The sequence below is a fragment of the Balaenoptera ricei genome, chromosome 15 (assembly GCF_028023285.1).
Source record: "Balaenoptera ricei isolate mBalRic1 chromosome 15, mBalRic1.hap2, whole genome shotgun sequence".
Classification (NCBI taxonomy): Eukaryota; Metazoa; Chordata; class Mammalia; order Artiodactyla; family Balaenopteridae; genus Balaenoptera; species Balaenoptera ricei.
The window spans coordinates 26,109,512-26,131,831 of NC_082653.1; the positions used below are offsets into that span (position 1 = coordinate 26,109,512).

A 22,320-nucleotide genomic window follows, 5' to 3' on the forward strand; every position below is an offset into this window, starting at 1 on the left:
CCAGTACCATATTGTCTTGATTATTATAGCTTTGTAGTATAGTCTGAAGTCTGGGAGCCTGATTCCTCCAGCTCTGTTTTTCTTTCTTAAGATGTTTTGGCTATTCGGGGGTCTTTTTGTTTCCATACAAATTGTGCAATTTTTTGTTCTAGTTCTGTGAAAATTGCCATTGGTAGTTTGATAGGGATTGCATTGAATCTGTAGATTGCTTTAGGTAGTATATTCATTTTCACAATATTGAGTCTTCCAATCCAAGAACATGGTATATCTCGTCATCTGTTTGTATCATCTTTAATTTCTTTCATCAGTGTCTTATAGTTTTCTGCATACAGGTCTTTTGTCTCCTTAGGTAGGTTTATTCCTAGGTATTTTATTCTTTTTGTTGCAATGGTAAATGGGAGTGTTTCCTTAATTTCTCTTTCAGATTTTTCATCATTAGTGTATAGGAATGCAAGAGATTTCTGTGCATTAATTTTGTATCCTGCTACTCTACCAAATTCATTGATTAGCTCTAGTAGTTTTCTGGTAGCATCTTTAGGATTCTCTATGTATAGCATCATGTCATCTGCAAACAGGGACAGTTTCACTTCTTCTGTGCTTATTTTTTAATTATATGATAAGTGATATTAATTTCTATTTATGATAGTGGTATAAAGTTTCCTTTTAAAAATAAATGTATTTAAATAAATTTAAGTAAAATTGTGTTGATTAAAGAAAATATTAGCTAGAAGGCCTACTGGCAGTACATGGGTATGCAAATGGTTCAAATGTGGGACCCAGTGATTTCAGCTAATTGTCAGGCCCCTGCTCCCCTCCTCCTGCTGCCAGGCCAGGGAATGTCACACCTGCCCCCCAGCAGGCCTGGCTCTGGGCCCGCAGGAGTTGGGGACTCACCTCATACTGCACCACAAGGGACATTGTCTTTCTCACGAGTTTGACCACAGTGTTCACGGCTTCACTGACCAGTCCAATGGGGCTGGAAAAGGGAGGAAACTGATAAAGCTTGGTGAAGTTGGCAGAGCAGCCAAGCAGGAGACGTGGGAAGAGGGTGGAAGATGGTGGAGCACCTTGAAGTCAGGTGACTTGAGCCTCTATCCAGGGGTATCATCACTTAGAACCCCATGTCTGACCAGCAGCTCACCCCAATACCCCATGAGTCTCATCACAACCCTGAGACCTCATCCATTCATCGATCCATCCATTCATCTATCCATCCATCCATTCATCCATCTATCCATTCATTCATTCAACACATATTTATAGAGCACCAACTATGCGCCAGAAACCAAGTGAGACTGGGGACACAGGGATGAGCAAAGCACAAGCAGCTCCTAAACTGGCACCTAAATAGTATATTAAACAATTTTGGCTAAGGCTGGCTCCTTCCCACCTGCAGCTCTCAGCATAACTGTCACCTCCTCAGAGCAGCCCTCCGTGACTGCTTGCCTAAGGGAGGGCTTTGTATCATAGTACCCTGTTAAGTGTGCTGCTCTGCCCAGGGATCATTGCAATGTGACACTTCCCTTGTGGGCTCTTTATTAGTGTACTGAATGCTCGTCTGTCTGCCTTTCCCTCAAGAGAATAAACTCCATGAGAACAAGTTCCTTGTCTGCTGTCACCAGTACCTTCTCCAGAGCTCAGAATGGTGGCTGCCTGGCATGTAGCAGATGTGTAATACATTTTTGGCTGAAGGAATAAATGAAGTAAACATACAATTAAATATATAATGAAAACTTGTGACAAGAACTCAGAAGGGCAAGGGTAGATTCTTACAAGAGAGAATAGGAGAAACTTTGTTTTAGACCCTGAAGAATGAGACGTACATTGAGATGACTTGGGGGAAAAGGTGTTCTTTGTAGCCAGAGCAGCCCGTGCACAGGTTTTGAGGCGGGAAGAAGTTTGTCTGAGGCACAGAGCAAAAGCTAGCATGTCCAGGGCAGGGTGGGCAAAGGGGAGAGCACAGGGACACGAAGGTGGATCCAGACCAAGCAGTGCCTAGATGGCCCTGAGGAGGGCTTGGGATTCCACCCAAAGTGGAGAGAAAAGCCCTGAGAGAATTTGGAGCAGCAGAGTGGAATGCCATTTTACAGATATGGACACTGGGACCCAGAGGGCAGGATGAATTCCCTGGGACTATGCGCAAGGCAGTATCCAGCAGGGCTCAGGCATTTGGACTTACATCTCAGTCTTTCCAAGTAATAGTAGGCTGTGGAGCCTTTCTTTGGCTTTGGGGGGTCTTTAGGTAACCTGTGATCAGATTCCTTGTTGGGGTAGGATGGATTGACTTCTGCTCATGGCTCAGCCTTGTTCCCTGCCAAAGGCAACCTTCCCCCAGCCTTCAGCTTCCAGACCACTTTTCCTCTGCCAGCCATGACCAGAGTCAGCCTTTCCCCCTCCACTCTCCTCCCTGGGCTACACATGCTCTTTCAAGCACACAGTTTAAGATGTAGATTTTGTGGGTTACCAGAGATCAGTGATTTAAATGGAGAGGATTATGTTTTCAAGATCTCATTTTTGGAATTTTCCAGTGGGTGGAGGATGATTTGGGGAAATCTGAAATTAGAGCCCATGGTAGGTACTCACTCCTCTTTCTCCCTCCGAACTGGAGGCAAGAAGGTAAACACAGTTTATTATTATTATTGTTATTATTATTATTATTATTATTATTAAGAGACATTATATAATAACAAAAGGGTCAGTTTTTCAAGAAGATATAGCAATGCTAAATGTGCATGCACCTAACAACAGATCTTCAAAAAACATAAAGCAAAAATGGGTAAAGCTGAAAGGTGAAATAGGCAAATTCACAGTTATGGTTGGAGAGGTCAACACTCGTGTCTCACTAATGGGAAGAACAAAGAGACAGAAAGTCAGCATGGATATTATTATTACTGAGAGCTTAGTATGTGCCAGGCTGAATGCTAAACACTTGCATTTTCTCATTTGGTCAGCACAGTACCTATGAATTAGGTATTATTATCATCCTCAGTTTACAGATGTGAAAACTGAAGCTCAGAGAGGCTAAATTGGTTACAAAGTCACAAGTTAGTGGCAAAGCAAACTTGACACAAGAGTCTGAACTCCTTTTCACCATACTATGTTCCCTCCCAGGTATAGGAATAAGGTTTAAATTAGGGGTCCCAAATCCTCTGGGAGCCCTGCTCTGGTGAGATGGGTGGGCCTGACCTATCCGGTAAGGTGAGTGAGATGTTGGCTGGGTCGTTGGTGAATTATTCCACGACCACTGTGGAGACACCAGTCTTGGCATCAGTTTCAATGCTGACACTAGTCTGGAGGTCCAAGTTGAGGCCCAGGTCGACAAGCTCACCCAACAGAGGCCTGCAGGAAATAAGATTCACAGTGAACAGAAGTCTAGAAGTCCCTTCACATTGCCCACTTGAGTTCCTCCATCTGTGTGGACATTATATGGGATGTCTATGGATAATGTCAATATGGTCTATTTTCTTTATGGAATCTACTTTTTTACATTAGGAGTTTATTCACCTGGCCACATGGGTTTGGTTCATGTGATATTTCTATACAGTATCACACTGATGATTAAAATAAAAATAATAGTTAACATTTATTGAGAACAAATTCTGTGTTAGGTGTTTCAAAAAAAACTATTTTACATGGATTGATCCATTGAATCATTACACCAATACCATGAGGGGAAAGTACTATTATTATCTCTATTTTCAGAAAGAGGAAACATTTGGTATAGAGAAGTTAAGTAGCTATCCCAAGATCTCATAGCTAATGGATGATGAAATCATAGTGCCGTTAATTTATAAAGACTCTTCTACACATCCTCATTTTCCTATCTCTGTATCTGATTCCAGATTGGAGATTCATCGGCCATGCTGCACTGCCTCTCCCAAACCTCAGATTCTAATGCCTACTCATAGGGTCAGGGTGACGTTAGTGGTGATGGGGATACTCAGGCTAGCGCCTTTGCCATCAGGAGTCACTTCGAATTATTTGATATCCAGGATGTGGACGTTACTGATTTTCAACCTGTGCAAAAACCACAATTCACCCTTGTCACTCCTCATGACAGCCATTGCTGGGCACTTCTCTATGCCAGCATAGTGATGCGAATATGAGCCTCACTGACCTTGCCTGCTTTGTTCTTCATGAGAACCCTGTTCAGAGGTTTGAATCTCTCCATTGGATGGCGTGGCATACTGAGATTCAGACAAATGTGGTTTCCCCCAAGACTCCAAGGGTAAATATGTGCCAGAGCCAGAATTTGTTGTTGTTTTTTTTTAAATTGAAGTATAGTTGCTTTACAATGTTGTCTTAGTTTCAGGTATACTGCAAAGTGATTCAGATATAGATATAGAGATAGATTGAGGTAGATAGAGATATATATTTTATTTCAGATTCTTTCCCCTTATAGGTAATTACAAAATATTGAGTATAGTTCCCTATGCTATGCAGTAGGTCCTTGTTGGTTATCCATTTTATATATAGTAGTGTGTATAAATTAATCCCAAACTCCTAATTTATCCCCCCACAGCGCTTTCCCCTTTGGTAACCATAAGTTTGTTTTTGATGTCAGTGAGTCTGTTTCTGTTTTGTAAATAAGTTCATTTGTGTCATATTTTAGATTCCACATATAAGTGATATCATATGACATTTGCCTTTCTCTGACTTACTTCACTTAGTATGTTCATCTGTAGGTCCATCCATGTTGCTGCAAGTGGCATTATTTCATTCTCTTTTATGTACAGTCAGAATCTGAACCCAGAACTGCTGGACTCTAGAACTTCGTGTGTGGAGCCACCCATGTATTGTGGATTCTGGTTTCCTCTCTCCTGAGGGCATTCAGACTATATATACTCAGCTATTTTCAGAGAAGACAAGTCTTATTCCTTGGAAAAGTGGTTTTAGGCACCAGCAAACAGGTAGAGGTAAGGGTAAAGAGAACCTTCATCCTGACCCTGAAATCACAGAATGAGAAAGCCCAAACCCATGAGATGCCCAGATAGGCCCTGCAGCCCTGCCTGTAATTTACCCAAGCTCTGGTAGAGCTGGCCTCAGACGACTTCCGCTCTGCAGGGACACACAAGGTTTATTCACCTTTCTGTCTTTGACCTTAATCTTACGTCCCTTAAAGATATGTATTCTCTTTTCTTGGAACAAAGATTTCTACCATGAAGCAGCGACTCACCCCATAACCTTTTCCACTACTTGAAAAATTTTAGAAAGGACTTTGTCCAACAAGTTCTCATCTTCCTGGATCTTCTGCTGGGCCTCCTGCCAAGACGTGAATTCCTGGAGCGCCTCCAAGTCGGCCTTCAATTCCTGAAGGATAGCTGTAGAAACAATCTCCATTTAGTGTGATACACAACTTATGAAGCAGCTACTATGCACCAGATACTAAATGAGACCATTTGCCTCTGTTATTTCATTTAATCTTTATAACAACTCCATAAAGTAGATATTATTATTGTCTGCACTCTCAGATGAGGAAATAAAGGATCAAAAGGTTAAGAAATGGGCCTAAAGTCACACAGCTAAGGAGACCTTGTTCCTTCCATGCTGCCTTCACACTAAGATATACTCATCATTCATCAACAAAGCAATCGATCCAGTGACCAGGCAATAGATATTGATTGCACATCAGCTTCTAGTAGTGAAGCTCTAATGAGATGCTCACACAAACAAAATAAACTTAGAATAAACTAAGAAATGGAAAATCTAGAATCAAGGAAAAAATATGGCTCCAACTCACGAAAGTGGCAAATAGGAGTCCCTGGATTACAGCTTCGCAGCAGGCCTAGAAAGCAATAATTCATACAGGAGCAGGAGGACAGAGTGTCCTAAAGGGGGATCTTCAGAGAAAAGAGGGATTTGGTAGAGTAAGTGGTATGGTAGAAGTTGAATGGCACATTTGAAAATAATTAAGAATATATGTGCAGAAAATAATTCAAATAAGAAGCAACAAGGCAACAACTCACTCAAGGAGAAAAAAAAGGCTACAAGAAAAGATATGTAATCATAGTACAACAACATGGCTCTGCAATGGACAGTATCTATCTACCTAGTTATAATGACGCAAACAGAGATGGAAACTACATCTGGTCCTGAAACTAACTAGGTGACCTTGATCCAGACACTTCTGTTTCTGAGCTCAGTTTTATCAGCAATGAAATTGGAGAGTGGATCCCTTCTGTTTCTTTGCAAGTTGCCTAAGCCCTGGCAAGGTTTGAAAGGCAGTCATGTACAGAAGTTAGTTTCTCCTATAAAGAATGTTTGTCAGTGTGCTGCCAATGTTTCCAGAAAATGAAAAGCAGGCCAAGTTCTTTCAAGAAATCATAATTATAAGGAGATATGATTAAGTAGAAAGGTAGGTAGTTTTAAAGCTACCTAAGCTAAGTAGGGCTCAATTTCCAATCAGTTAATACAAATTACTAAGCTAATTGAATGACTCAACAGAAGAATATGCTAAAAATATAAATAAAATATTTGAGTTAAAATATGTAGATTCTTTCATAATTAGAGAGATGGTAAGTGAGATGAATTATAACCTTTCATCTGTGAGACTGGCAAAATATTTAAGTTTTCCATACCAGTGCCGTCAAGGGAGTAGAAAAAAAGACTATTGGAGAAAATGTTAACATAGGGGATTATTTGTCAATATCCAGTATAATTTAAAATGTGCATACCTTTTGAACTTTTGAAATGTTACTTTTAGGAATTTATCCTATGCATGTATTAGAAAATTTACCGTGATATAATATGTAAAGTTTTATTTATTTAAGCATTACTTGTTTCTAGAAAAATAAAAAATGAATGAACCAGGAACCAAATCACCACCTCTCTCAGGAAACCACCCATAAAGAGCAGCCCCTGGTGGCAGCCTTTGGTAATACAGGCATAGTGTTTAGAAGGCAAGCTCCTAGTTGCCACTGATCATCCCTCTTGCTGACTCACGTCCAAGTGTACTGTCAACGGTCTCAAGTCCTTTATCGAGAACAGGTTTCAGCATGCTAACAACATCATTGCCGAGATCCTCAAGAAGAGACGCTGAGGTCCCAGTGAGCAGGCCGCACAAGAGAACAAGTTTCCAAAGCTGAAACATCTTGTCCTGACACCTGGACAGTCATGGGGGGAACAGGAGTGAGAATTACCCATAGAGAAAAGGGATCTTTGATGAGCACCTATCACTCTTACACTCAACAGTCCTTTAAGATCGATGTGGTTATCTCCTCTCTTACAGATGGGCAGCACAGGTCAGAAAGCTAGAGCAACTTGCCCAGACATACACAGCCAGTGAGTGGAGGAGCTGCTATATGACAAGTTACACTTGACTCCAAGTCAATGCTCTTTACACAGAGGTCCTTTGCACATGCTGTCTTCTCTGCCTGGAACATTTCCCTCTTCTTTGCCTTTTTACCTAAGTCACTTCCTACTGACTCTCCAGCTTTGGTAAAGACATCTTGTCCTCTATGAAACCCACTCTAGGCCCCTCCCCAGAGTCTAGGTTTAGGGGGCCCCACTCCACCATTTTGCTGCCTTCATTCTCTAATCGGAGTCCTGGGTACCAATTAGTGATGACTTGTCTATCTTTCCCTCCACTCTGTGAACTCCTTAGAGGAGGGACTGTGACTTATTTCACTGTTGAATTCCCAACCCATAGTAAAAAGTCTGCACCTAGTACAGTACAACAAAATAAAGGTTTGCCAAATAAAAGTATGAACAAATAAAAGGGTGCCACATCATGACCCTGCATTGCTCATCAGTTTGACACTTCTAATATAATCTATCTATTTCTTAATTTCCTATTTTCAAAATAGTAGCTAACTCAAGTGGCCCTTCCCTTTGCCTCTTGCCCCCAACACCTTCTGAAGGCCTCCATGTGGGGAGACATTAATGGGGAAGTCCACCATTCACAGGTTTAGAGGAAAATACCAAATCCTTGCTCCCCTGCACAGTCTCCTGGAATTGTGCTGGGTGGTGATGGCCCTTACATGGTGGCGATGGGATGGGAGGCTGCCCATGGAAGCAAGCCCTGGTTTCAGAGCCATCCAAGGAGACTCCAAAGAAAATAACCCCTGTCCAGAGTGAACACAGAGACTTCCAACCCAAAGGTCACCGAGGATGCTTGAACTGGAATGGATGGATATGGAGAGGACTTTGTGCCAAGACTAAGATCAGGTTCTCATAGAGCCTCCAGCTGCCAAGACGGTTGCCGTTGTGGGTGGGGGCTGGGGTAAAGACTGAGAATGGATAGAATTGATGAGTTGGAGAATGTTCTGGTAGGAGGACCCAGAATATACGGGTCCAGGCTGATCATCCAGCTTAATCCTGTCTTCATTTGGAAACTCAGGCTCAGAGAGGGAAAGCAACCAGCTTGAGGTCACCCAGTAAGACAGGGACAGAGACGGAGCTAGAATTGTGACCCACAGAGTAAGGGTCAGAGACCATTGGGGTCATTTATGCCAACCCTCCTCTGGCTTCTGAGTGCTCTCCACAACATCCCTCATGGTGGAGCCAGCCTCTGGGCAAATGTTTGCAATGACAGGTTGCTCACTACAATCCTCCCAAGCCTGCCTACTCCATTTATTCAGTAGTGTTCCTCCTGAGAGTGAACAAAATCTGCCTCCATATTAACCCCCAATATTCGGTCTCCCTCTGCACACTTGCCCCCAACCCCTCTACCTTCAATGCAGCAGCCAGAGGGGTCTCTCAGCTTAAACCCAAAGTGCTCACCACGGCCCACAAGAGCCTGTGTCATTTGCTCACTGCCTCTCCAAACTCATCTACCCCTCCCTCCCTGGCCCCTACTGTCTTCCTTCTGTTCCAGAAAGATGACAGCCTCTTTGCTGCGTTGGGCCTTTGCACAGACCATTCCCTCTTCCCAGAACTTTCCTCCGCAACTGTCTCTGGCTCTCGACATCACCTCAGAACCTCCGTGACTGCCTGCCTGAGGTGGTCCCTCCCCGTCTTCCCCGATCTCAGCTCCTTGCTGGCTTCTTTCATGGCAAATCATCAAAATTTGACTTTTTTCCTTTGCTCTCTGCCCTCAGCCAGTTGTTACCACACCCACTCTGGGGTTTTCCTCTCACATGGGTCCCCTAGACCCTGACCTGTCTGTAGAATGCTCCAAGCCTCTCTCTGGGGCACCCTATAAGGCCATCTACTACCTGGGAAGGTGGCGAAGGCCCCCTCACCAGAGATGCTCAAGAATTTGATCAGATGACTGCTAAGGTCCTGTGTGACTTCGTGTGACTTCATGTGACTGTGAACCGTGTGTGATTCTAAATTTCCTCAGTCTATTGTTCAAAGACCATTGTTGAATATTTGTATGATTCTTCCCCCCAGATTTTCTTTCTACCTGAGTCTGGCTGCCTCATGGGGATATGGTTCCCTCAGGCTTCCTGCCTCTTTCCTTTTCTCACCCTCCCTCCTCCCAAGACCCCACCTCCACCTGGCCGTGGCCTCCTGGGGTCACAGTGGCTGGTGTGGGTGCTGTTTCTCATCATGGACCACACCCAGGACAAAGCCAGTTTCTCCCACTGATGTCGGCCGCCTCTCATGGCTGAGCTTTGAGGTGAAATTAACTAGACACTCTTGTCCCCTGGGGGTGGGCCTGGAGGTGGGCACACATGCACCTCAAAGGTCCTGCTTTTTAAGGAGCCATATTCTCAGGGTCGCTCACTCCTCTGCAGGTTCACTGGCTCCAACACACATGAGGATAGGACTTTACCACACCCTCAAGGGCCCCCTTCTGCTAAAGGTTTAGTGTACACCAAGTCTGAGGTACACTAGACTAAATCTACCTAAGTGGAGAGAAACCATGCCCCCCTTTTTTCTGAGGTCTTCTGGATCCTAATCCCAGCAGTGTGTGTGGGACTCTTGAACAAGCACATACGTACTTACACATGTGAACATGTGCACATTCACACATGCACGTATGCACACGTGCAAGAACAAGACAGCATAAGCTAGACTCATATGAAGAAAACACATACATTTCCATCCCTACACAAGGGGTACATTTACAGTATCATGGAGACCATATAACTACTGTTCTGGATAAAAGAGCTCACTACCAGCAAAGGGGGCTTTGGGTCTGCACAGATTGCCTGGGTCTGTTTTTGTCCTTAAAAAATTTAGATACAATTATCTGACAAATCTCACTAGAGAATGAAGCCATATTAAGGGAATGAGAAAATGTATCCTTTTAGTGCCTGGATTCAGCTGTGCCTGAAGTCCTCTATGCCCAGGACTTTCCAGTTCAAATACATTTCTCCCTCCCTCTTTTATATTTGTTGAAGCCAGTGTGGTGAGTTGGATCATGCCATTCAAACCCACAGTAAATCCTGACTTAACACATTTGTAGATACACATCTGCTTCCTCCCTTCTGATGACTACTCAAGGGTCACATGACCACATTGGAAACATAACAGACATCAAAGCCACAGGAGAGCTTAGAGTTCATCAATTTAACCTCTTTCCTGGGAAGTCTGGGGAGGCTGTGCCCCAGAGAAGGAGAAGGACTCATCCAAGGCTACACGGTGACGTGAACCCCACTTATTTTCCTCTTTCATTTCATATCTTTTAGGTTTGTTGAAATTTTCTACTCTGGGCAATAACTTTTAAAAAAAAGGTTAAACAAAATCACCTAATAAGTTTGTTTAAACTATAGATGCCTGATGCCCTCCCTAGATACTTAGGGTCAGGGGCTCTGGGATGGAGCTGCCTGGGGGTGGCTGGCTAGAAATGGAAACAACTGGACTAGATGGCTTGAAGGTAATTTCTACCCGAATTCTATGAGCTGTGACCTCCACCCCATCCTCTGGAACCCCAGCTCAGCCCAGACGTGACCCTCACAACCCTAGGTGCTTATCCTGCTTCATCTTGTTTCATCCCCTGAGCAACCACGCAGGGGGTGTTACTGCCCCCATTTCCCGGCTGCGGAGCGTGAGGCTCAGAAGGGGAGGATGACTTGCTCAAGGCCACACAGATGGGAAAGGGCAAGGCTGGAGAGTGCACGCAGTTCTGCATCCTCTCCCATTGAGATCGGCTGTTCCAGCTCGCAGCCTCTGGGGGCAGCAGCGAGTCGCATTCTTTGGCCCCAGTGCCCAGCACCCAGTAGGTGCGGGTGAGTGCCTGGCCCTGGGCTTCTTACTGCAGGTCCACTTTCACCGTTGGTGCCCACGACAACCTCGTGAGGAGGTTTGGAAAGCGCCATTTTCCAGCTGAGGAAACAGGTTCAGGGAAGGGAGGTGGCTCGCCCAGGACTCACAAGGACAGGAATTTGGGTCCCCAGGGAAGGACCTTTCTACCATGTCACTTGAGGCCAGCTGGTGGAGCAGGAGAGTCCTTGGGCTAGAATATCCTGTTTATTCCTCAGCCTCTGCTGTTTGATTTGGTTGTAACGCCTGGTGCATTGGGCCCGTGTCAACCTGGAATACGGTCCAGGAAGCACAGATGGGTGCCCACTTGGCATCAGGCTGGGAGCACCAGCAGAGAGCTCCAGGTCACCCAGTGTCCATCTCCTCCGGTCGCCCACCTGCAGCTCAGTAGGGACCTGTAAGCCTGTCCTCCACATGGACGCGTCCAGAGCAAAGTAGGGGTAGGGCTGGAGGCTTCGGGAGCTAGTTTTCCTCACGCTGACTGTGGTCCCACCATCAGAGCACAGAGCCCGGAGAAGGTGGCAGCCCAGGTGCCCAAGCCTGGGCCTGGGACGTGGAAGATGCCGTCCAGCAGAGCCTTGGGCCGGTCAGCAGACGCCCCTCCCTGGCTGTCTGTGCCCAGTTCTGCAAACACATGAGGTCCCTCTTGCCCTGGTTGTGGGCACAGAGCTGAGGGCTGTGCTGAAATCTTGTGAAGAGAGTTTTTCCCGCCTCAGGAACGCAGCCCAGGGGGCCAAGTGTGATGTAGTGACCTCAGACCCGGTGTTCACACCAGGCCTTAGCTGTCTCATCGTAAAATGGGTAAACACCCGCATGCCTGGATCCAGGTTACCAAATGGAAATTAAAAGGGTACTGAGGGGGTGGTAGTCAGACCCCGGCTCTGGAGTTGGGCAGGCTGGGATCGAATCCTCTCTCGTTGCCTGTTGCTGGCTGTGCTGCCTGGACAAGGGGCTTCATCACCCTGAGCCTCAGGTTCCCCTACCTGTGAAATGGGACTGATGATGGGACTTTCCTCCCAGGCATATTGTGAGGATGCGGTGGGATAATGTGTGGTAGGCCCCCGATACATGGTAACAACAGTGATGATGATGATTATAATTATTGCTGGTTTCTGGTCACTTCACTCCCCTCCAGCTCAGGTCTCCCATCTGTATGCGGCCCCACCCCACAGGGTTATGGAGAAGATTAAATGAGAAGATTAAGCATCCAGTATGCTTAATGCTTAATCAACGGCAACAGCATTTCTTATTTTTGTGTGCAATAAAGACCAGATGAGCTAAAATGGTCTCAGGCCTCCAGTATACCAGTGTCTGGAAATTCCGACTCCCTTAGGTGCTGGTGTATAGCCCTTGGCAGGTGTGATTCCTCACTGAGCCTCAGTTTCCCTTCCGGGGCCACGTAAGGGAACTCTTAAGAACTATGTTCTCAACTACAAGTCTGATTGATTGTAGGGACTGGATGGAGCGTTCTGCTGAGAAGCCCTCCCAGGCAGCTCCTGGGCTTAGAGGGCATCATTGATTAGTAATGTCTGCCACAAGTTCAGGAGGGGAGAGTGGAGCAACCGCACAATTGGTGGTGCGGGACCAGGTCATCTCTAAAGGTCCCTCCAGCTGGTGATGGACACGTTGACACCACATGTTCATGGAGGGTGGGACTCTGGGACCTGCCTTGTGCTGGGGTATGGAGGAGGAGACCCCGATCTGGGTTCCAGTCTTGGCTCTGTTAATAACCTGCTTTGTGACCTGGAGCAAGACACTCATTTTCTCCTAGGGTCTCCGTTTCCTCTAACTACAAAATGAGCAGAGGTTCCCTGCTATTCAGCTGAGCTCTCAGGACTCTGAGAGGTGGTCAGGAACATCTGGGGGCTACTTGCTACATTCCCACCAGCTGGGGCACCCCACGCTCTTGCTCTAAGCAGGAATCGCACCAGCTCCTAGGGCACAGTGATAATCGTCCCTGCTCTGAGGCCATGAGGGCCAGGACCACAGGGCATCATCCCCAGGGCCTGACACACAGTAGATGCTCAATAAATATTTATTACAGTCTGCAGAAGCATTTTTCTTTATTGCTGATTAATTAAAATATACACATTTAAAAATTCATGCATTTTATTTATAACAGCACAATAAGCTTGCTCTTAGTGACAGCCTCGGCTGTGCATCCCAGACTTTTCCCTTGTTGGCTGTGTGACAGCAGGCAAGTACCCTAACCTCTCTGAGGTCTGGGGTTTTTAACCATAAAATGAGAACTAGAATGTCCTCTACCTTAGAAGAGCTGCTGGGGGAACTAAATGAGGAAATGTCAGTAGAGAGCCCAGCCCAGCCCTGGCTGCAGAAGGTGCTCCATGAATAATTGTGATCATCATCATTACTATTACTACAATAAATAGTAGTGAGTGGTGACCTATCACAGCATTTAGGAGCCCAGGAAAATAGGAGGGTGACAAGGGGCAGTGTGTGCAGTTCTCAAAAGCATGCTAGGCCTGGGTTCAAATCCTGACTCTGCCACTTACTAGCCTTGTGACCTTTCCCTCTCAGAGACTCAGCTTACTCACCTGTAAAGTGGGCACAATGGGTCTACCTACCTCACTGAACCAGTCTGAAGGGTACACAAGTTAACATGTATAAACCTGGACACAATCTCTAAAGATGTTCTCCTCTTGCTCTTCCACTGGAATGGGGGCCCCATGAGGCAGGGCTTTTGTCTGTTTTGTTCCCTGATGTGTCCCCAGTGCCATAACAATGTCCTGTAATAGTAGCTGTTGAATACATGTTCCCTGACTTGTCATTGTTGTTGTTGTTGTTGTTATTATAATACACAGATCAGGGACCTTGCCCACGGGTGACTTCCTGAGGGAGAGCCATGTTGCTCTGTTTTCAAGTCCTTTGCTTGCACATCTGCCTCTCCCCAGACACTTGGCACGTTTGCTGCATTACGACCCATTGCTCCTTTCTCTCAGGCCCCTCCATGTTATGGTGACCCCAGGTCTGTGTAGTGGCTGAGAGCGTGGGCTTGGTTGGCCTGGGGCTTCTCCCCTCAACTGTGGGCCCCTCTGAGCCTGTTGTTTCTCTGCTCTGGGCGCTAATGCCAGGCTGAGTGCTTCTCCAGGCGTCTGTGACGTGCAACAAGAAGATGACAGTCGGGTGGGCACAACTCGGGGTGCATCAGTGCCCCTTCCCACCCAAACACTCTCCAAACCCTGCAGGGCCTGGGTATGAGGGGCACGCAAAGGGCGCTGGCGGTGGGTAGGGAGGTTGGTACCCTCTGAGGACACCTGAGGTCCAGACAGGCTGGTCCAAGTCATCCCGGAAAGAGAAGTGATGACAGCTCCTTGCACTGAAGGTATTTGTCTTTCAGGGACAAAGGTCCCAGCCACGAGGGTCGTGAGATGGATTTCTTATTGAAAATCTTCAGCGAGGCATTAAGGGTTAGCCGTCCCAGGACTAGGACATGCTACTCACCGCGTGACTGCTAAACCTCAGCCATGGCAGCTTCCTGGTCCCACTGACTCAGCCCTTAAGCTCCGAGCTGGTATCTCTTTCCAAATGCGGCTCAGCCCCGAGTCGAGAAAGGTCCTAGGAGGTCATCCAAGCTGCTGAGATCAGAGAGGACGTGGACGGGGCTGAGGTTGCACAGAGGCAGGGGCAGGGCTGGCTGAGTCTCCGCGCTCCCACTCAGCTCCCAGGTTCCCCCCACAGGCTCCCCTCCCCCACCACTTCCCTCACAATGGCAGACATACGGAAGGGCACCCACGTCCCATCCACCAAATGTAATTTCTTCATGTTGCTATAAAAAAAGCTGAAAGAATTGTCATTTTGCTTTTGAAATCAGTCAGGCAGGAATAATTCACCCAATTTATAATAGGCTCGCACTTCTCAGACTTGAATTGCTTCCTCGGGAATTCTTGCCAAATACGAAAGATCAAAGTAACAACTGTTTTCAAACATATTGTCATGTTCATGACTGTTAAATATAACAATTAACAAAGTTGTTATAATGTTACAGTCTGAAGACCTTTAATTTAAACTTCAAGATTTTGACATTTTTCTGATTTTGAAGGTGACACATTTTGTTTTTTTTCAGCTTGCAAACATTTTTCTAAGCCCTGGACTCTGTGTCTGGAACACCTATTGGGTTAAACAGCTCCCCCAGGTGCCAGCCCCTAGAAAGTGAAGAACTACTTTTCATGGACTGACCGATGGACAGGCGGCTCGTCCCACACCCCTCCCAGGTTCAGGTCTTCTTCCTTCTGCCGCATGAAATGTCCCCTGAACACTTTGCCCAAATCTCCCAGAGAAGATTCAGCACACAGTTGAAAGGAATGTTCAGCGGGTCTGGCTCCTTCCCCGAGTCCCTTGAAGTCTGGACACCTTACCTTTTTTCACCTTGGTTCCCTCAGAGCAAGATCTGATTAAAGTAGGAATCAAATGATGTTTGTGGGAGGGAAGAAGAGAGAGAGGATGGAAAGAGAGGGGAAGGGAGGAAAGGAAGGAGAAAAGAAGAAAGAGAAGGGTTGGGAAAGGGAGGTCAGCTATGTCCTATCAGATCAGATCTCTGAAGTGAGGGAGCACATCATCTCCGAGGTCCCAGTGACCAGCACAGGACCTGGCTTGGCTAACTGGCATTGGCTGACTGTCTGAATGAATGAATGGGCAAAAGAATGAGGTCAGCAGCCCATTGACATGAGTGAGTTCTGAATCCCTCCCTAGTCTTAGCTGACCTCCCAGAATTTGACCTCTTGTCTGTCTTCACCCTGTGTCATCTTCCGGATCCTTCCTGCTAAAGTGAACTGGGCCCCCCATCCATCTATCTATCCCTTCATTCATTCATTCATTTAACAAATGTTAATAGTTTTGTGCTGGGACCACTCATCCATTTGATAACTGTTTATTGGGCACTTCCTGAGGGCCAAGCCCTATGTCAAAGATGAATGAATCTTGGTCCTTGTCCCAGAGATGGGCCACCCTCCAGGGCAGTAGATGAGCCACTGAGATCAGCTCATGACTGTGGGAAAGTGTAATCTCATTGTTTACTCCTCCAAACAACCAGAGGCAGGTAATATATTATCCCCATTTTATAGACAAGGAAACTGAGGCACAGAGAGGGAAAGTGAATTGTTCAGGGTCACTCACCTAGTAAGTGGCTGAGCTGGGATTCAAACCTAGGTAGCCTGATCCCAGAGCCCATGCTCTGAGCCGCTTACATCACACTGTCATTTACATCTTAATAACTGACATCCCTCTTGGACTGTCTGACCCCTTCAAGGGTAGGAAGCACTCTGATTCATCTCCATTTCCCTAGCATCACTCTGTGTCAGAGGGGTCACTCCATAAAAGTTTGTTGGTTGAAGGAATGTGTGTTAGCCCTTTCCCCTCTGCTAGACTGGGGCTCCTTCAGGTCAGGGACCACGGTTCTGCCATCTTTGTGTCCCCAGGAGCCAGCTAGGGCCTGGCTTGTGGTAGGTCCCAATAAGCACTACATTGAATTAAAGTGAAAAGAGCAACTTAATCAAGTTTGACCAACTGGCTGAATAGATGAATGTAGGGGATGAGACCCAGAATCTAGCAAGAAGAATCCAGAATTCCATCCATCCATCCATCCATCCTCCCACCCTTCCATCCATCCACTCATCCCATCATCCATTCATTCATCACATTTTTTGGGAACTTCTATTCTGGCCCTGCCCCATGCCAGGCTCTGGGGTCCCAAAGAGCACTCATGTGTGCCCACCCTCAGTGCCCACCAGCAGTGGGTGGAGGCAAACATACATACTGACAACTATTTTCCCCAAAGCAGGTAATGTTCTTGAAAATGTTCTGTACATTGAAAACTTCATGCAAATGGTCAGAATTTTCCCTCTTCCTGCCTTGGCTTCTGTCCCTGGCACAGAGCCTGGTCCTGAGGAAAGCCTTTCATAAACACTAAATTGGGTTGAATTGAGCACTTTGGGACATGAAAGAAGAAACAATATGACATTATGGTGTAGCTGGAGATAATACAGATAATACAAAAGACCGATGTTGGCAGAATCCCCAAACTTGGGGTAGCTCTGAGTGTGTTTGTCTCACAGGGCTTTTGATAATTAGCCAGACCTCAGCTGGAACCCTAACCCTGCTGCTGACCAGCTGTGTGACCTTGGGCAAGTTACACAGACTCTCTGAGCCTCCACTCCTCATTTGCCAAGTAGAGCTCACAATAGTGCATTTGATAAAGTTGGTGTGAGGATTAGGTGAGATTTAAGCCTGAAGGCAGTTAGCCCAGTGTCTGGCACATGGTGAGTACTCAGAAAAGCTAACTCTGCCCAGGGGAAGGATTAAGGGTGAGAAAAAGGACAGGGTCTCTTTCCTGACCCTACTTCTTACAGGTGGTGATTTTAGGCAAGTCAGCTCTCTGAACCTCTTCTCTAAAATCAGATGCTGATCCTGGCTGGGAGACACTGGGGATGCACTGAATAAAAAGGAGAATAAAACGTCCTAGAGGGGCTTCCCTGGTGGCGCAGTGATTGAGAATCTGCCTGCCAATGCAGGGAACACGGGTTCGAGCCCTGGTCTGGGAAGATCCCACATGCCGCGGAGCAACTAGGCCCGTGCGCCACAACTACTGAGCCTGCGCGTCTGGAGCCTGTGCTCCGCAACAAGAGAGGCCGCAACAGTGAGAGGCCCGCGCACCGCGATGAAGAGTGGCCCCCGCTCGCCGCAACTAGAGAGGGCCCTCACACAGAAACGAAGACCCAACACAGCCAAAAATAAATAAATAAATAAATAAATAAATAAATTTTAAAAAATGAAAAAAAACCCCAAAACGTCCTGGAGCCTTATGTGGTGGCCACTGAATTAAAGGAGAGGAAATGCAGAGAAAATAGCAGAACTCTTTGTCTTTCCTCACGGGACCCATGTCTTGTGGGGTCTCTCTCACTATCATTCTCAGGCTTCTTGTCTCTCTGGACCATCCCCAGGGCCTCCTCTCTGGCTTCCTGGACCTGCTTTGCACCAACTCCTTCCAGTGCCCAGAGCCAGGTCTGACGATGTCACACCCTGCGGATCTCCCCCATCTGGCAGGACAGGAATAAAGGCGCAGACGTAGAGAATGGACTTGAGGACACGGGGACGGGGAAGGGTATGCTGGGATGAAGTGAGAGAGTGGCAATGGCATATATACACGACCAAATGTAAAATAGAGAGCGAGTGGGAAGCAGCCGCATAGCACAGGGAGATCAGCTTGGTGCTTTGTGACCACCTAGAAGGGTGGGATAGGGACGGTGGGAGGGAGACGCAAGGGGGAGGGGATATGGGGATATATGAATACATATAGCTGATTCACTTTGTTATACAGCAGAAACTAACAAAACATTGTAAAGCAATTATACTCCAATAAAGATGTTAAAAAAAAAATCTCCCCCACCCTTCAGGGAACATCCCCTATGAGACCCTCAATGATCCACCCCGCTGGCCCTTCTTACTTTCCTGCCTTGTGGTTTTTGAATAGGTCTCTTCCTTTTCCACACACACACACACACACACACGATTGTCAACTCTGAGAGGCCAATGTCTGTCTGAGATTCTTCTCTTGTTTCCCAGGATGGCTTACACAGAATGAGCTGAAATGTGTTTGTCAATTGCATCTGTCAGGATTATTTGTGTTATTTGTAATGGAAAACACTACCCAAACTGACTTAAGTGTAAAAGGGAGTCATTGGCTCACATTAACTCAAAGGTCAATGGATTTCAGGCATGGCTGAATCCAAGTGCTCAAAGGAAAGTTTCAGGACGGGTTTCTGTCTGTGACTTGGCTCTGCCTTCTTCTTCATTGGCTTCATTCTCAAACCGACTCTCCCCAAGGGGTAGCAGAGATGACACCAGGCTCACATTCTCTCTTAACAACCCTAGCAGAAAGAGCATTATCTCTCTCCTAATATCTCTTCCAAAGTCTAGGGCTGATCTGCATTGGTCCGGCTGGGGTTACATGCTGAGCTCTGAGCCAATCACAGTGGCTGGGGTGAAGGAATACACTGATGGGCCAATATGAAAACATCATGCCTGCAAAGGCGGCAGAGATGGAATGGTGGGCAGGGCAGGAGGACGGGCAGGGGAGGATGGCCAAGGAAGAGCTGGTTTCAAGGAGGAGGAAGTGATGTCTGCGCTGCCATCAAGTAAGATGAGGCTGAAAAGGGCCCGCTGGTTTCTTCCACGTGGAGATTGTTGACGTCCTGCTGAGCCCTGAGCTGGTAGGGTGACCAGTGAAACTGGGTGGGCAGAGGGGTAAACGTGTCCCAAGCAAGCGTGCTGCTCAGGGGGTGCCCTGTGGGTCAGTAGCATCAGTGTCTCCAGGGAGCTTTGAGGAAATGCAGACTCTCAGGCCCTGGCCCCAACCAACCCACCAGAACCTGCATTTTAACAAGAGCCCCAGGGCGTTTTGCACCTGTTCCAGGCTGAGAAGCCCAGCTCTGGGGAAACCTGGCTGTGAAGGGGGAGAGGGAGGGCAGGAGGGAGCTGGAGGGAACCTGGCATTAAGAGAGGAACCTTGACTCTTCCTTAGGAGGGAGAGCCTGAGACGTGTTCAGTTGTGCATTCTTAACGATGAGAAAAATTAACTTTCTGTTCCCAACATGAAACTTCATTCATATTTTGCAAGACCCTGTTTCAGATTTGCCTAAATCAGATTCACGTAGATGTGACCTGAACGTATTTACTGCCTGAAGGAAGGAACGTCGTGGTGGTGGTGTATCCTGAGAGTCTCCCACGGCAGGTCCTTTGGTGCCTGGAAGCCTCCCTGGGATCATTGATTCTGGACAAGGGACACCTGGCCCCGCAGAGACTTGGGGAAGAACCAAAGGCCACTCCAATTCCTTCTTCTCTCCCTTCTTTGTCCCCCCATCTGGTTCCACGTGACTCTGCCCCAGGCCCATGGAAACCCTCGGAGTGTTCACAGAGATGGTGCTGGCAAAAGGAGGTTGACAAAACAAATGCTGTCACATGTGTCACTGGACCAGAAGGGCACATGAGCCACCACAGTCAAGGTGTCTTCAGGCCGGGGCCCAAGGGGCACGAGGGAGGCCTAGAGAGAACTGGGCTTTGGCGTCGCTTTGTGTGGGGTGTGGGGAGAGCCCTGGGGGCTTGGGACCCTCCTGTCACTGCGGGTTCCCAATGGCCTGACATGGCACCTCCAGGATGTGGTCTCTTGGCTGCCACCCCATGAGTCCCCCCATCCCCAGGATAGAGTTGTAGAACCAGGCAGTGGTGAAGGGGCCCAGCTTCATGAATCCCAATTCCCTGTGGTACCAGTGGGGAAACTGAGGCCAGAGCAACACGGGGGACTCAGCAAGGATATGGCAGGTTAATGCTGGGCCAGAACGAGAACCTAGGGCATCTCTCCTCCCTGAGGCCCTGGGCACCCTCCCTCTTCCAGCTCCTCCTGCTCTCTGCCAGAAGACCTGGGTTCTAATTGACTCTACCTCCTTCCAGCTGTGTGGAAGTCGGCTAGGCAGCAAACCTCTCTGAGCCTCAATTTCCTCATCTGCAAAACAGGGATATTAACAGCCACTTCCTAGGATGGTTGTGAGGACCACATGGAATGGCCCATGTAGGGAGCACAGCACAGGGCTGGGCAGAGACTAAGAATAAACAAACAGCTAAGGTCTATTACCTATCGTAATGGTATTGCTATTATTATCCCTATTTTTCAGATGGGGAGACTGAGGTTAAGTGTCTCAGGAGACTGAAGAATTGGGATCTGAGCCCAAGAGTTCTGACTCCCAACCCACACGTTTAGTAGCATCACTTCTCTGAGCCTCAGTTTCCCATCTTTAAGATGAAGCTAATTACACTGACCTTGAGAGATGGCTTTGAAAATTAAGCGAGATCATGAAAGCCAAGTGCTCAGCACAGTACCCGGCATAAAAAAAAAATGCTGCTTTATACACATTATCTTCACAGTGTAAGAAACATGAATTTGCAGGGTCATGGCTCCACCTTGTGGTGTCATTTGGGAACTGCACGTCTACCACCCAACCTGGGCCAACCCCATGGATTCTTCTTACTCCTTCCTCACGGGGCCAGGAGGGTAGGGGGGTAGGGGGGTTGGGGGGAGTGGAGAAGAAGGTGACTGAAGCTCATGGAGTCTCCAGCCCCTGTGATTGCGGGGGCTCATCTATGGGGAGCAGGAGTGAAGCGGGGTGGGGGGTTGACAGTGTGTTCTCACAGCCCTTTGCATTTTCCCTCCACATCTTTGCACCAGTACTTCCCTCTGCCTCTCAGTTTTTGGACCACCCACCGGTGGAGGCAGTTTGTGACACTGTCCCAGGCTCTGCATCTAGGCTTTCCTCATGCATTGTCTCAGGATTATCCTACAAAATAGCCACTATTCTCACTCCCATTTTGCAGAAGAAACTGAGGTTCAGAGTCAGTGGGAAGGGTAGCATTTGAACGTAGGTCTACCTGACTCCAAAGCTGTGCCCTTCACTGCACACCAAAGTGCCACAACAGGTCACCCACTCACTGAAACACACAACTGCATCATGAAAGTCTCATGCGAAGAAAGGGTTCAGGGCTTCAATTGTGTGAGACCAGCAGGCCCGACATTCCCACCTACTGGGAAGGGCCTGGGATTCCCAGGGCCTTTGAGGCCAGGATTCTGACCTTCTGGAATTCTAAATGTGTATTATCTTACGCTTCAATTTTATCATTTCTAGGCAGATGCTGAAGTGTACCTTATACACTGAAAAAGCGGCTTTGGAGCAATTTTCTTTTTCTTTCTTTTTTTAAAAAAATTTTATTTATTTATTTATTTATTTTTGCCTGTGTTGGGTCTTCGTTGTTGTGCGCGGGCTTTCTCTAGTTGCGTTGAGTGGGGGTTACTCTTCATTGCGGTGTGCGGGCTTCTCATTGCAGTGGCTTCTCTTGTTGCAGAGCACGGGCCCTAGGTGCACGGGCTTCAGTAGTTGTGGCTCGCGGGCCCTTGAGCACAGGCTCAGTAGTTGTGGTGCACGGGCTTAGCTGCTCTGCAGCATGTGGGATCTTCCCGGACCAGGGCTCGAACCCGTGTCCCCTGCATTGGCAGGCGGATTCTTAACCACTGTCCCACCAGGGAAGCCCGGAGCAATTTTCTTATACAGGAAAGGAAGGCAGAGTACAGAGGAGCAGGATTGGGGGATACAGGATTAGAGGGTTACA

General features: G+C 47.3%; 1 protein-coding gene across 1 annotated transcript; it reads right to left on the bottom strand.

The window, feature by feature from the left end:
- Nucleotides 1–789: 789 nt before the first annotated feature.
- On the bottom strand, nt 790–7,090 carry BPIFA2 (BPI fold containing family A member 2). Its single transcript, XM_059897889.1, is given in 5 exon segments — nt 790–976; nt 3,187–3,339; nt 3,907–4,017; nt 5,177–5,321; nt 6,955–7,090. Coding segments are annotated over 5 exon segments (732 nt in total).
- Nucleotides 7,091–22,320: the final 15,230 nt, after the last annotated feature.